At 42.7% G+C, this 15752-nt stretch overlaps 1 protein-coding gene across 1 annotated transcript in view; it reads right to left on the bottom strand.

The window, feature by feature from the left end:
- The window catches only part of rpa1 (replication protein A1), a 23871-nt gene extending 8543 nt beyond the window's left edge, over positions 1-15328 (bottom strand). The window contains exons 1-13 of the mRNA XM_031873636.1: positions 15160-15328; positions 14739-14786; positions 14113-14191; positions 13664-13772; positions 13448-13536; positions 13199-13276; positions 11871-11985; positions 11365-11467; positions 11167-11235; positions 10632-10824; positions 8833-8969; positions 7269-7417; positions 1108-1234 (exon numbers count right to left, since the gene is read on the bottom strand). Of these exons, the coding sequence (XP_031729496.1) occupies positions 1108-1234; positions 7269-7417; positions 8833-8969; positions 10632-10824; positions 11167-11235; positions 11365-11467; positions 11871-11985; positions 13199-13276; positions 13448-13536; positions 13664-13772; positions 14113-14191; positions 14739-14786; positions 15160-15189 (1326 nt within the window). The 5' untranslated portion in view covers positions 15190-15328. The remainder of the gene's footprint in view (positions 1-1107; positions 1235-7268; positions 7418-8832; positions 8970-10631; positions 10825-11166; positions 11236-11364; positions 11468-11870; positions 11986-13198; positions 13277-13447; positions 13537-13663; positions 13773-14112; positions 14192-14738; positions 14787-15159) is intronic.
- Between the last annotated feature and the right edge of the window lie 424 nt (positions 15329-15752).

Below are 15752 nucleotides of genomic sequence, written 5' to 3'. Positions count from 1 at the left end.
GGGGGGGTGGGGGGGGGGGGGGGGGGGGGGGGGGGGGGGGGGGTTGGAATTCAAGAGGACAAAATAGATGGGTGCTGCTTGAGCTGCATTGTAGGGTTGTAGACGATAGAATAGCTGAAGTGGCGACACTAAAAAGAAGAATGATGAGGAAGCAATACGCCTACGATCCGTTACTGGTGAATCCCGCAGCTGTGGCTATAATCAGAAAGAATTATGATGGCAACCCGTGTAGGACACAGCCTCGGGCAGCAGACAAGCACGCAGAGTTTGAAATATTTACCAAAACACATCTTACACTTACTGTGGACGTAAAGATAACTGCTACTCTGGTTGAATCCATTTCTCTTTGTTTTCTCAGGAGTTATGGGCCCTTAAATCCTCTGAGCTTCCAAAAAGACAATGGAGCAAAATTGTTCTCGTGTCTCTCGGTGCCTTATCATAATTGCTTCCATCTAATAATGGCCCCATAGTCTTAATGGGATACTTTCATCATACTGTGAAGATTATTAATGTGCAGATCATGTTAAATGACACAAGTTAAGATCTCTGCGCAGGTCACATCATCCGCTCGAGACAACTTATACACTTCTTACACACCACTTCCCTCGAAGGTGGAAATGAAAAAAGGGGGAAATTAGAGAAGGCATTACTTTACTCATCGGAGGGCAGTAATTGCATCTCAGAGGGCAAAGAATAGAACCTGTGTAATCAATACCAGGGATGAATGCGACTTTCACCATAACAATACATAATAAAGGAGGTATAATCAGAATCTTAAGCACACATACCTGGTGATGCAGGGGATTTTATTATTTCTTAGGATTTTTACCTTTTGCAGAGATACGAGTGACACGGTCACATTAAACCCAAATATTCGACTATTCGGTCCTTCGTTTATTGGGTAGGTACTGCACTGACATACACTGAGTTCTTAATACATGCAGATTGGCTGGGAGCACCTTCATATGTATTGTTTGGGATTCAGCGGCAGGCTTTCAGTTTGTCCTTGAATATCTTCAAAGGCTCATCCTTGAATAACAATACGTCTGGGGTTACCGCTGCTTTGAATGTCGGAGCGCCTCAAGGCAAAGCCGTGCACGTGTGTACCTTGTCTCCATGTCCCAGGTGCTCCGTCTTCACGTCAGACAGAGTCTTCCAGTTGGTGAGTCCTCCCCCACCACCTTTCGCCTCCGTCACAGACTGTCCGTCCATGGCGTGGCCCTCCTTGTCATACCTGTTAAGAGAACCGATACCGGTCACTGCTGATCTCTACCCGGTCACGTGTAGCTGCAGGACTGCAACTCATGATTACTCCCTTGATTGTTTGTTCCATAAAATGTTGAAAACAAAAAAAAATTAATCACATCACAATTTTGCACAAACCCAAGCTGGCATAATCCGGTTTATTTTATCTGACAGATGGTCCAAAGCCAAGATTTTACTTTAATGTGATTGAGGACAAAACAAAATATTCATGGTTCAGAAACGGAATATTTTGCCTTTTTGCTTAAAAAAAAAAGCCTTAAAGACTCGTCACAATAGCTGCCGATACATTTTGTCAAAAGACTAATCCAGAAATAAAGCTATGGCTTCAGCTGTGCACAGCAGTACCTCATATTTACCTCGTTAAAAATAAATTCAAGAAAGCTGTATTTCCACATCGGAGATGCATAATGCTGGCACATTGAGGCCTACTTCAGACTGCTGCTTTATTCATTTGAATACATCCAAAGCAAAGCAGGAGACAACAGTCTGCTGTTCACATGGCTGTCAATAGACTACAGGCTGTCCATTTAACAGTTCACTTTAAAAAAGTAAAATAAAAAATGTTCCAGGCAGAGCATCCACTTGTGTTTGTCAAAGCAAGGATGGCTGAGCGGAGAGCCGGGCAGGATGAGAGGCTTGAAATTAATCAACAGCAGAGGGACAGATGAGCTGGCCAGGGTCAGGGCGGTTACAGTGATATCAGAAACCCATTCACGCCCAATGTTCCAGATACAGTATAAATGTACATGTAAATATCACACTGTAGACAGTGTATTGACTCTCCCGCATAAATAGAAATGCTCCTCTCTGTCAACATTCCTTTTGTTTTTTAATTAAATATGTTTACTGAGGAGCAATTTATTGTTTTGTGTCAATCACCTGAAATAACTTATTTAGCAGAGTAATATGAATTAATTCCATGTTTATACTCATGATGGTACTATTTAATTCAGTCAGTGAAGACAAAAGGAAGCAGAAGGCCATGAGGCAGAGTGGCGCACAGTGGGGGAGGTCGGGTTGTAAATACAGCGAGAGCATGCTTTGCTCCTGGAGGCATGACTAATTGAAAATATCCCCATTAACGTGTGTGTGGCCAGAGCGACGCACACAGGCTGCCAATTTCCCCACATTGACAAATGTGAGCAATTCTTTGCGGTGGCACCACATCCCTCTCGGGTGTACCTGCACTGCAGCCAGCCAGGAACATGCAAGAAGATGTTCCGACACATCAAAAACGGACAAAATGGAGAAAGCGTTTTCTGTCGTGGCTGCTCTCCAGAGACCGATGTTCTACAGGGGGAGAGAAGTGTAGTGGCAACATAGCAGAGCTGATTAAAAATGCATTGCACTTTAAATAAGGTAAGAGTGCAGACTAGTAAGGCTTCACTTCATTTAAATCTGCTGCACTGTCTCTATGTTTTGTTAAATCATAGAGACCGAGGAGCACAGGAATCAGAAATGACAGCGCAGACAGCGATCGAAATGAAGGAAACAAAACGAGGACATGTCAGACTTGGCTGAAGATGTGCAACAGTCAACTGGAAGCAGGCAGATCCCAGCTGAGAGCAGCGTGGCGTCAGTGAGACAAACTATCTGCAGAAACACCAAGATAGATGACTGGAGGCTTGGCAGACATGCCGTAGACATGTCAAATGTCAGCGTGCCAATGAACAAGGACGGGATGAAGAAGACGAGACGTGTCAGAGGAAGAGGCACGAGGGGATGACATGGTGAAAGTGTCAGTCAGCCGTGTGGCAAGGACCCCCATGCCTGGGCAGCGATTGGCTAACACCAGCACTCCGTGTTGTGTGTGTGACGTGTTAGCCTCTTACAGCCAGCTAACATTGACACACCCTGGGACAGTTCTGCATTAATCAGGAGATTCTCACCACTGTGTCACAAACATTGAATTTGAATGAGGTGATATACAGAGCTCTATAGACAGAGCAGAAAGTTATTGCTGTGCTACAGTACTTCTATTGGTACAACGGGATGTAAATAGTGCAGTAAGCCAAGCTGAACATCCCGCGTTTTAAATTAATAGATAAATAAATGTATGAATACATCATATTGGACATCATAAGTTATTAATATCTCTGACATCTTTGTAAACCTTCTGTAAATTAAACATCAAATGAAGCTTCCATGAGAGTATTTGTGACTTATTAAAGCACTGAAAGTGTAATTCTATGTACGGCTGGTATATGTAGCAAAAATAAATCAGATTTTATCGATGAATAAATAGTATTGGTCTTTAAAATAAAAAGTCTAAAGATGGTTTAAAAGAAATTCCATTATGCTTTTTCAGAACTTTTTCAGCTGCAAATAATCGTTTTCATTGTTGATTGATTATGTTCTTCGTTAATCAATGAGTTGTTTGTTGTATAAAAAGTCAGAAAACGGTGAACGATGTTGATCAGTGTTCTCAAATGTCTTGTTCACAACTTAAAGACGATCAGTTTAATGTCATATAGGAGTAAAGAAACCAGAAAATATTCACCTTTAAGGCGCAAGAATCATAGAATTTTGAACTTTTTAATTCTTGAAATTTGTCTTAACTGATTAAACGATTGTCAATATAGTTGCAGATTAATTTAATAGTTAATGGAAACCCAACCTAAAGTATTCAAAGTGCTTTTTTAGTCCAACCAATAGTCTAAAACTAGAAGATATTTAGTTTAATATCATACATGTCGAAGTTAAGCAACAAATCCTCACCACCGAGACACTTAATAATCCAACAAAACAAAATGCCACTTAGTGCTAATTCAATGCTGCAGTAAAGCATCCGGGGGTTTGGTACTGTGGTTCACTTTGTCAGACACTTACCCAATTTGCTTTGAAACATTCAGGAAGTCAGTTACTAATTCAGTTCAGCTAATAACTCAACAGCAGCCATTCAGCTCGTACATCTGCCACTTGTTTTTTTAATCAACACAGCAAAGGGAAACGTGGGTAAAATAACAGTCAATTAAATACGGAGGCATCATACTCATTAGACTTCCGTGTTAGAGCTTGTTGGCTTCTGGGCCGACATGATTAGTGTCACAGCCACGTGCTGTGGCCTCGACATGTGGAAACACTGGAGTCATGATAAGGAAGACAGAGAACCGGTCAGCTTGGACTCGTGTGACTAAATGAGTGTGTGTTGAATGTCTTCCGTTGAGAAGAAAGTGTCGTTACCGGAGAAGCGACGGTCTGGGAGAAGGCAGCACGGCCATCTCTAGATGAGCTGTTGCCCCCTAATGGACAATCGCATCTTCACACTCAGATGCACCAATGTGAAGTCAGATTTTTTACCCTGATAAAGTTCACAAAGAGGAACTTAGTGTAGGTTTACTGTCAAGTTGGCAACCTGTGTCAAGAACTCCCGAAAAAGACAAATGATCAAGACGATTAGTGCCGAGTGCAGCATTCTTACTTATAAGCACAGTGGAAAGTGCTGAGTGGAGCGACTAATACTCTGCAGTATGAGTTGGAGACAATGGCCCACCAAGGAGAGACTATTCATTTGAGGAAGTCCCGAAGGTCTGCGGCAAAACAGAATCAAATTAAGACGCCTCTGCACGAGTGAAACAATGTTTCGGCAGCCTTGGCTGTACTGTAAAGGCACATCTTTGTTGTGCTGTGGGAGAACAAGCTTTGGGTTCTTCTGTGCAAAATGAAAAAATATCGCCACAAGCTTGATTTAGGGTTTAATTGATTTGCTCCCATGTTCTGTTAACCATAATTCAGACAGTCAGTCAGTAAGGGACACACTTGTGGACAGCTACCAACCACCCTGAGAACCAGACAACAAAACACACAGCATGTATTTAACAGCATGAGGCAGGCTGAGACACAGCTCTCAGACATGCAGTGCAGCGATGTTGTGAGTGAGGTCTGGCCTCCCTCCGTCTGTGACGTTTAAACTGTGGATGCTGGGGAAAAAAACCTGCAGGAACACGTTGACCAAAGAGAACCCACAGGGGGCGATTCCTCCTCTGCAGTGGACAAAGCAACAGAAGAGTCTAGCTAATCCAAGTTCTAAATATACATCAGAAATAAAAATGGATTTAATTTAAATAAGTTGTGAAAGACTAAAAAGGGCTTAGAACATTGGGATGGAAGTATATGACGGCCATTCCCATGCTCACTTAGGTTTCATACGTTGCTGCAGCTAGTTTGGGTTTCATACATAGATTTGGTGCGACCACTTAAGAATATATAAAAACACAACATTAAGACACCAAGACATTGAGCAACAGCATATTGCAGCGATTCAATGGCGATCCCTTCTGTTCTGGAAACTGCTCAGAAACCCCCTTATTGTCACTATAGCTAGGAAAGCCATAGATCCTCTGAATGCCCTCTAGGTCTCTAGTTTGTAGGTGTAAAGTCTCATGAGGCTTATTATTATCCTAGAGGTCACGTTACACAGTGACATCAATGTGAAAAGGCTACTACGGGGACCAAACGTCATCACACATGAATTGGGCTCGCTGGCGACAAAAGAGTCTCAGCTTTCCAGCGATAGAGTGATTCAGGACTTAATAGTGCTCAACAAGCAGAAGACCCGGGAGTGGTTCTGATAACAGAGCACTTTCTATCACAATGCAAATATAATGACTTGCAGTATAATCCCATCATATATAAAAAATAACTAAGCAGTTCACAGTGCTTGGCATTCTAAGAAATGAAATATAAAAAGTAAATGTTCAGAGAAGCCAGAGGCTGGTGGTAATATCATCATCAAGAAACTACTGAGCCAAGACGTCTGATTAAAGGAGTACGTCTGAGCATATTTTGTGATTTGCCTCTTTCTCTCCTGCAACGTAGAGTCACAGTCCACCGCTCTGATGATGCAGATCGGCTCCTCTGATAATGGAGAAATACTCTCAGACACATTTGTCAAGGCAGGAAAAGGCCGCACTCGACTTGTCACAAATTAAATTTGAACGTTTTTTGTTTTTATTTATTATTTGTATTCCTCAGTGCAGAGTAGGCCACTGTTATTGGGAGGTAAATAAATGAAACTCTTTGGATGGAATCAATCAGATCTCCGGCTCAGGAATACGGAGCGGAGGTGACGGATCAGCTGTCACCGCGCTGGAGCGAGATTCAACCCCCGCCGCGGTGCAACGGTGCTGCCTCAGTGTCAATCATGTGCCAACCTGTACACCTTCATACAGCCACCTAACAAGGTGTCACAACACACCGACTACGACTAGGTGATGTCTTTGTTTGAAAATAGAGAAAACGCATGCATACAGTGCATGATTATGTTTTGGAGCGGGGATCATTTAGAAAATAAGGAATCGAGGAAGTGACACAGGAACCCAAATTAAAGACGAAAGCTTTGGTCTTAAAATATTTCTCTTTTCCATTGCAAGAACAGCCGAAAATCTTCAAAAGGTAAGAGTCGCATACCTTACTTGTGTTAGTGTACAATCCTTTAACTCTGCATTTGGCTGTGGTACTTCTAATAGAAATCAACTAGAGTGCAATAGACATGTCTCCATGTACAAAGATAACTACTCTGACTTTAAGGGCAAAGATAGATATCTTGACAAAAAGATAAAAACCAACATGAAAGAACACGGGTACACACACACACACAAAATAAATGCTACAATCATCATATTCACACAGAAATTAGTCCGATTTCATTTAATCTACGAAGGCGATTAGGAGAATAAAAACACATTTCTACAGATTAAGTATGTTTTCCATTTATACATAATGTCCCCCCCCCCCACACACACACAGTGGCTAATAGGGGGAAACTAATCTTGATGATGAGAATCAAAGCATGCACTCTTGCAACCATTTAAATCCTTCCGAGTTCTCCAATTTCGACAGCAATACTTGCATACCGTAAGTTTATCTTGCAGCGGGTGAAATAAATGAGAGAAAGCCCTCTGGCGTTTAATATATATCATGTTTCATACCTGCAATGAAAGCACTTTGTCACCGGTACAGTTTTCCGCACTGCATTATCTATGAATTTCAAGCTCACTTACCAGCCTCTTAGCTTATACGCCTCGGGGATGTCTGGGTTGATCATCATGCTGCTGCTGAAGGATGCAGAGAGGGACCGGCCACCGAAGTCCGAAACCTTCGCCCCCTTTATGGCTACAATGGGCTGTGTAGAGCCGTCGAACTTCTCTGCCTACGCCAAACGAGAGATGTGGAAACACTCATTAAATCTTTGTTGTTACTTATTATTTGTCTGGATTGCTATTTGTTGCTATTTTGTACAAGACTGTTAAAACCCTTCTGCATCAAAACGAACATTTTTGGGCTATGTTCATGCATATGGCAAACATTTTGGCAAGAGTGTGAAGGGTTTTTCCTGAATTTTGGATGTTGAACATCAGCTTCAATAAAAAAAATTATAATAAATAATAATATAATATCCATAATACAGACATTCAGACCCTTAAGGACAGAAATGTCCCCATTAAACATGTTTGATATCACAGCCATTACAGCATAACATCATGCAGTTTATTATTTTAGGCTTTCAGCCCGGGATTCATAATTCCTGTTTTTACCATTGTCTTCCAGATAAAGCCATTTTCTGGAAAGCGGCTCATAATGGCAATGTTAACGGATGATGATTAGCAGGTCCAATGTTTTCATGGAGATCCCTCATATAGGATCGCCATATAAAGAGATTTCATTGAGCTAGAGGAAAGGTCTAGGGGGCAGCCAAAGTCGTTAGGGTTCATCATCTGGGGACCATGAATCTCAATCCATCGAATAGGTATTAAGAGATTTCAGTCTGAACCAAAGAGATGGACCGACCAAGAGACAGACCTCGCCGCTATGAACTATGAACACATTTCTAAAATGACTTTATTCTTTACTGTTAAAACCGGAGGCCCCCAACAAATAAAAACACGATAAAAGAGGGGGGAGGAGGGGGGGGGGGCAACAGTGCAGCCTTCAGTGACGGGGAGAAATATCTCCAACACTTGCTTCTTGGCATTGCCATTGTTCTTCATAAACTATACATCTTGTGTACCCGCAGCAGGTCCCCGTGGAAAAGGGATCTGTGTCGGACAAACAAACGGGGAACGCTGCGCTTCTTGTCAGGAGGAAAGAAAACGGTGGCCAACTCGACACAGGCCCTCTGAGCCACAGGTAAAAGTCAACCGCACTGGCACAGTTACTTTATCACCCCATGACAACCACATTAAACACCGCACACATTATTACATTTCTTTGGCTCTGAAACCGCTGAACAGCAATCAGGAAATATTTCTTGCTGACACGGTCTCACCAAAGACTGAACATTATGAGCTTCACAAAAGGCGACTGCTTTTTATACTGCCGGTACTCTGGTCCTTTGTGTTCACCCTGTGCATGTGAGATCTGGCTTCGGTTCGGCTTCAGTCCTTTATAGTAAACGGTTGTTCTCAGAGGACGATGAGGGGAAGGCTTAACCATTACAATAAGCATGTCTAAGCATTATAATAAGGTACGGTATTGATTTTTCACCTTCCATTAGAGAAAGCTCCAGACACTACTTGCTCTACCTCATTACGCGTTCCACTCCCCCAGTCTAATGTCTGCACTCACTTCCTCTCCCCACAGCGTGACGGTCACCAGCTTCCCAGACATGTCCATCAAGTTGAGCGTCCTCTTGGACACTTCCCTGTTTGACTTGGTGGTGAGGCGGGTCACTTCGTCCACACTCCTACACACTCCGATCACATCTGGAATAGAAGACATAAACCAGTGCATTAGCAGCAGACACTGGATCCATTTCTTTATTTACGACCTAAAACGGTCCACAGTTTACGGTTAAAAGTTTGAGTCATAAACAGCTTATGATATTCTTGAGAGGCGATGACCATATAGGTTTAATATCTCCCGATTGTTTCCAAATATACATATCATAAATATTGATCGTGTTTACGCCCACAGGTCAGTCTCGGGTCTCATGGTTTCCGGCACAAATTGGCTCGTAGCAAATAAGTGATTCATTCATTTCAAATCAGGTGCACTGACCTGTGGACCGGGCACTTACATCCATAATGGAGGAGCTAATCCAAGAAACAGGCTTTAATTGTTTCCACCAATGCACTTTATCACGCATACTTTATTGACTGATGTAATCAAGCGTGATAAACGCAGAGCCATTTATTTGTGAATGTGCAAGAGTGGCATCGCCAACATTACTCATCTATAAACCCGCACTGACTGGAAGGGTTTTAGATGTATTAACCATGATGACTAAAACTCACGACGCCTACCGGTAAGCTGGTGAGAAATTACTCAAACAGCGAGTACAAGCTGAAGTTTTCATTAAAAGAATTACAAGCAGAAGACTCCTTAATATCACTTCATTTTACCTGTGACGGCAGGTTCTCATTTCCTCGTCGGCTCTGCCATCGGGCCCAAAGTCAATCTGCACTACAGGCTATTACTGTCATCAGTAGTATTAATACCACTCTGCTCGTATGCTGTAATTACCCCAACCTCGCATCGCATCCGGCTCTACTTTCAGCTACAAACTCTATCCTCTGCTTATGATAACTTATTATTGGCTGCTTGGGAACCCCTCAGCAGGAGCAGGGCTCTGCGCTCCGGTTGGTTGGTTTTGCTTCTCGCAACACGCCAGTGCTTAAAGAGACTTATGATACGTTTAGGCCTCGACAAGAGCCCCACAGCACTCCGTAAAGGAAAACAATGTGCACTTACACACCGGGAATCACAGAACACACTTACATGAACTCCATGTAGTTTAGTGCACAGTACGTTCACCGTTGGGATCTAATTAGCTGCTTGTATACACTGTGAGATAAGACTTTGTTTAGGAGATGGGAGGAAAAAAAAAGGGCTCCAACTGAAAGAAATAAAAAATATGTTTATATTCCTCCACCATATACTTTAACCTGTCAAGACCGTAGGCTAGATGTAATTATCATCTTACATAAGCTGCCTTTAAATGTTTTATTCAGCTGTTCTCTTTGTTACGACATTGTACTCGGAGGGTTAAAGCTGACAGTTTCACTCATTTGTTATATCCACTGTCTGACTCTATAAATATCTAGAGACACCTGTGATAATTGCCAAGAGCGAAAAATAAAAGGAAGTGTGCTTAGAAATCGGCAACCTGAACCAACACTTCAAATGTCGGTAGGCATTTCCTAACAAAGACATCCTGTTTGAGCAGAACTCTGCTAAATGTCGGGGCTATGTATAGGGCTCCATGTTGTCATTTTGACAGTATGCCATGTTTCTGTAGTCAGGGCTGCAGGCTCCTTTCCACTAAAAATACAGTCTGGGCACATGAGGGGAAAACAACTGATAAGTTTAAGTTGTCTTGGGTTTTAATGACGCATGTTGGGTTAAATGCACGTGTAGATCCTCACCGACGATGGAGTCTTTCTCTCGGTTCTCCAGGTCACCGATAGAGACGAAGTCGCACTGAATCACGGGAACATCACAGTCGTCTTCACAGGGGATGATGGACGACTCTCCGTTGAGGGTCATCTCGTAGTCGTTCTTCACCGACGTGTACTGCTTGTTGGCGATCTTCAGCGAGCCCTTGGAGACGTAGTAGACCTGGCCCCACACAGATGGATGAACCACGTGTTATTCAGAGATCTACTCGGGAGCATTTCACCTGACTGAACGGTGCAAACGAGATACGACTTCAGGCAGTCGGGGTGTGTGTGTGTTTGTGTGTGTGTGTGCGTGTGTGTGTGGATCAACAAAGGCTGGCAGATGATCATAAGCTGCTTATTGTACGGGTACAGTGTAGCCAGATGACTCATTCAGTCTCTGTGGGTTTTAACTCACAAAGTGCTGGCAGCTGTTGATAGAACAGTGTGCGGCCAAATCCGTCAGTTTTGACAGGTAATTAGGATGGTCTGTGCCGAATCATTATCCGGAGGAACGTCTCACCTTGCCAACCTCAACCAGGCTGAAGAACTTGTCCACCTCTTGGTTGAAACCAGTCACTCTTATCTCTCCCTGTAATAAAACAGAAAAGTTGGTTAATATATTAACTGCCAGGGACAGTCCAGGATTTCCAACTCATGACATCTTGTGGTTTATTCACACAGCATTAAAAATCAACACTGGGACCACAATAACACTCACGCTCTCATCCACAATCTCCATGGAGAAGAGCTTGCCATCACCACGAGAGTTGCTCCATGTTCGGATGCTGCTCTTGTTGGTTACACGGGCGCGGATGGTCCACCTACGGGGACGACAAAGAGTCTGAGGTTAGTCATGTCGGTGTTGTTCATTTGTGGTGCACCTCATGGGATGAGATTGTAACCCGACATCTGCGTGTTTATATTCATTATCTCATGCATTTATTCACCAACTCAACCGTTTAATAATCGGTGTATGTTGCCTGAGAAATATTGCATTTTTTTAGGCCAGCACCACATGATGCATCGGTGGACTTCAAGATGCCGACTGCTGATATTCAACAGTTTCAAAAATAGTAATTTCTTATAATAGTGTTGCATTAAAACAAACATATTTGGAAAAAAAATTTTTACTTGTTTTTATCATAAATGTATGTATATTATTACTGTGCCAAACATTTCATATATACAAGCTTTTGACATGCCCGGACCGGGAGGCGTACTCACTTGGACTGGTAGGGGTTGAGGCTGGCGATGGGCACGACTTTAGAGCTGCCCCCCGGAGTACTGGGCATAGCAGATGGGGTCTTTTTCCCAAAGAAGTTACCGAAACTTTTGTGCGCTGTCGAAGGAATGAAGAGAGAAATAAATGATCAATTAGGAGCCGTGATGGAGAGGAGTCAAGAGAGAGGCACATACATTATTCATCAGAGACGAATTACAAAAAAAAAATCCAATTCCTTGGGATTGCAACTGCTCGATCACTGCAGTTATCTCACTTCATGGGGGAAGTTTCGTCGAAGAAGAACCCAACGACTGGAAGCGACACCACCACTGCTGGCTGTCGAGTCGAGCAACAGGAACGACTCAAACAGGAAACAAACATCTCGTCACGCCAAGTTGGTAGAGATGTGTGATCCAGCATTTTTTGGTGAGAAGGATGAGTCACATTTCACAGAATCAGGGCAGAGTGTGAAACGCTGTAACAAACTGGATGTGCTCTTCCCCAGGAGAGCTGTGTGGCCTGACTTTGAGATTTTTTTTCCCATTCGAACAAGCGCTGCACATTTGATTTGTGTGCATCTCACGCGGAGGATTAGAGTTCAAAGTGTCCACTTAAGTCCTCGCACTTTGCCAACCACAGCACTTCTGGTAATTAAGCCTCCAGATCAACCGGCACACACAGAGAAATGAACAACGACTGTGCTGATGAGGAGGGTGCTCGCCACAACCCCCCCCAATTCCCACACGGCAGATTAAAGGGATGAATACCTGATATGACACGCTAGAAGACAGCAAAACCTCCCCGACAGCCGGATTGCACATCTCTCCTGATTCAAGTTATTTGCAATGCTGTGATCCCCCCTGCTCATATCTGACATGAACAAATTAGAAAAATAAATCTGTTTGCTCATGGGGTTAACATACACGCGCCAGGTTCTCTGTGCTACTAGGTATTTGTGTATTCTACTGTGCTTCCAAAAAAAACACTACGATTGACAGGCAGAGAGCACTATTCATCTACACAAGGCTCATAGTTGTTCCAAGTTCATGATACCAAGCATTCACGTGATAAAGGGGGCAGCTCTGGAGAACTTGTGACAGTCAAAAACCCTCGAGAAAAGGCTTGAGGTAGCTTCAAATGAAAATGGTTCTCAACGGGCCTTAAGAGGACTGCTGTCATGTAAATCTGTGGGCCACCCCAAATTATAGAAAGCAGCAGAGGAATGCTGCCATCTGGTGGACATTTAGGAACTATGTGTGCACAGTGTTTTTCACGATTCTCACCCATTTTAATTAATGTCCAAGAGATAATAATAAACATTTGCACTCACCTTCATTTCTATTTTGCTGCTGCAGCAGTGGTTGGCGGATTTCAGGGACCGGTGCCGACTGCGGGCCTTTGATCAGACCTGCGAGGAAGATCTGACATTAGTACTGGCCTGCATTTATGACCCATTGAGACCAATCTACATGTACACATCCATCTCACTTCACAAACATATTCACTCACCAGTGCTTCGAGACTAAATGTGATTACTAAAGTAGCAGATGTTATCATGAAATGTGATTTGAAGGCTTACCCTCGGCTAGAGGAGTAGGGTCACCTATTCTTCCGGCCACTTCTTCAGCAGGCTTGATGACTTCAATTTCTAAAATGATCACCACCCGTCTGTAATAAGACGTCACCGTGAACCAAGGAAAACGGCATCGTATACATTTATGCTCACCGTCATTGACACAACTGTACAGATTGTGAGCAATATTGAAATGTACAAAAAAAACAAAAAACTACATACCGTTTATCCTTCAGTATGTTGGTCACATGCTTCTTCAGAATGCAGACGCAGTTGGGGACCAGTAAGTTATCCTCAGCCATGAAGTTCAGCTGCGTTGAGAGCATGAAGGCTGCAGAGGGTTAGAGAAGTGAGAGAAGAATATCAGACAGGCGGCCCGGTTCATTCAAGTAAGGGCTTCTTGAGAAGAACTACTCGTGAGTCAAGTCAAACTCGGTCGCCAATTTATTTTGTGTCTAGTTCAAGAAAAAAACCATCCAGCCTTCAAGTACCAAAGATGCTTCACTGTCTGAATACTGGCAACCATATCTGTTCATAAACAAATCACAAAATAAATCCTATAAACCAGTCCCAACAAATGTTTTACATATGACATTGTTTGTTCTAGATCCTGATCTGCTTTTCTGCATCTATGCTATGTAAAGAAAAAGAACGAAAAAGTACAAACTTACAGGACAGAGTATGCAGTCCATCACTCATCATCACCCGGAAGCGAGTAGGACCGCTTCCACTGTCAATCTTGCGAATGTTCTGTGAGGTGAAATACAAGTGATACGGTTAAATATATATTTTTAAAAAGGGTTACTGTAATGTTTGTCTAATCCTGTCATTCTGCATCATATGACAGCATTCATCTTGGTTAGCCTGATGTAGGCTGCATTCAAAAATGTATGGACATATAGGCTTGTGTTAGTCCCTTGCCTTTCATTTGTCAATACAACTTCTTACACAGTGAGCTGCCTCATGTTAGGATCTGTTTCCTGAAGTCTCTCCTGTTGTTAAATACCTGTGAGACTCCGCCTTAAATAGCTGCCAACTACTAATACTGTAGTATTCTCTGGGATAGGTTGCGGGTCATGGTCTGAAATGCAGTTTCAGAAAGTTTTCCACCCTTCAAACCCAATTTAGGTAATGCTTATTGCTTCCTAGATCTGATTTCAAACAGATGTCTGTTGAGCAAATGTAACACGACAAGTTAGATTTATGCATATGGTGTTAATCTCTGCTCCAAATACAGGAAATGTAGTGATGAAGTGGCTAAACAGTGATGTTAAGGAAAGATATTTTCTGTACTCACCACCAACTGAAGCACTGCGTCGTTAGCACTATTGCCAATTGATAGAGCCTGGAAGAACACACGGTAAATTTAAGAGCCAATCTCGACTATTTACTATATATATATATATATATATATATATATATATATATATATATATATGCCACTTACACGTTTAAGTTAAATTTCTACTGCGTCTGACAACATTAAGCTGCAATTGGTTAACGTGAACACTAATGTTACATTAAGCTAACTAACGTTCGTTCAATGACAGAAAGTAGCTGAGTTTGCTCGGAGTGCAAACTACTAACTGCTAGGTAGTTTATTCAGGTGAACAAAGACTACACTTGACACCAAACAGTCTTAAACTTCGGCAGTTTATAGTTTTTAAAGTCGTATTTCAGCGCATCAACGTCAGTTAGAGCGTAAAGGTGGACCTTACCTCTATCGCACCCTCTGAGAGCCTCGTCATGTCTATGAGAAGGTGATTTAGCTGCAAAGATAACTTTGGCTAAATGTTTGCTAGACAGCCGACGTAACGCTCCTAACACTGGCAGTACTCGGTCCGTTGTATTGTTGGCGCCAACGGCTCGGACAAACGCGCGAAGCGGTGTATGAGCGGCTCCAGTTTCCGTTTCCGTTTACAGATCTCAGTTCAGTTTGCAGTCTGGCAACATCGTTAGTCTATTGCCCTGGTAAACACATTGAAACTGACCGGGGACCAGTTGCGTGAATGTCAGCGCCAAACATAACGTGATGTCAGGGGCTTACTACGATGCATTCACGGGCAGAGCAAAATGGGAGATTTTAGCTTCCACGATAACGCATCTTTAAATAGATTCCTTGACCTTAATGAGTTATTTCATCGTAAACTCGTTTACTTTTTGAATAACATTAGATATATACAGTGGACAATAAACTGATACAGACGAACAAAACAATACAATACTTGTTGAAGTGACTGCAACTCCCTTCTCTATATTGCAGTCAATATGGCACCCCACTTTAAACAATCACTTGTTCAGTCACAGAGAT

This window comes from Anarrhichthys ocellatus, unplaced genomic scaffold (assembly GCF_004355925.1).
Source record: "Anarrhichthys ocellatus isolate YVR2014 unplaced genomic scaffold, GSC_Weel_1.0 scaffold72, whole genome shotgun sequence".
In the NCBI taxonomy this organism is placed as follows: Eukaryota; Metazoa; Chordata; class Actinopteri; order Perciformes; family Anarhichadidae; genus Anarrhichthys; species Anarrhichthys ocellatus.
This window is presented reverse-complemented; position numbering and strand designations above follow the sequence as displayed.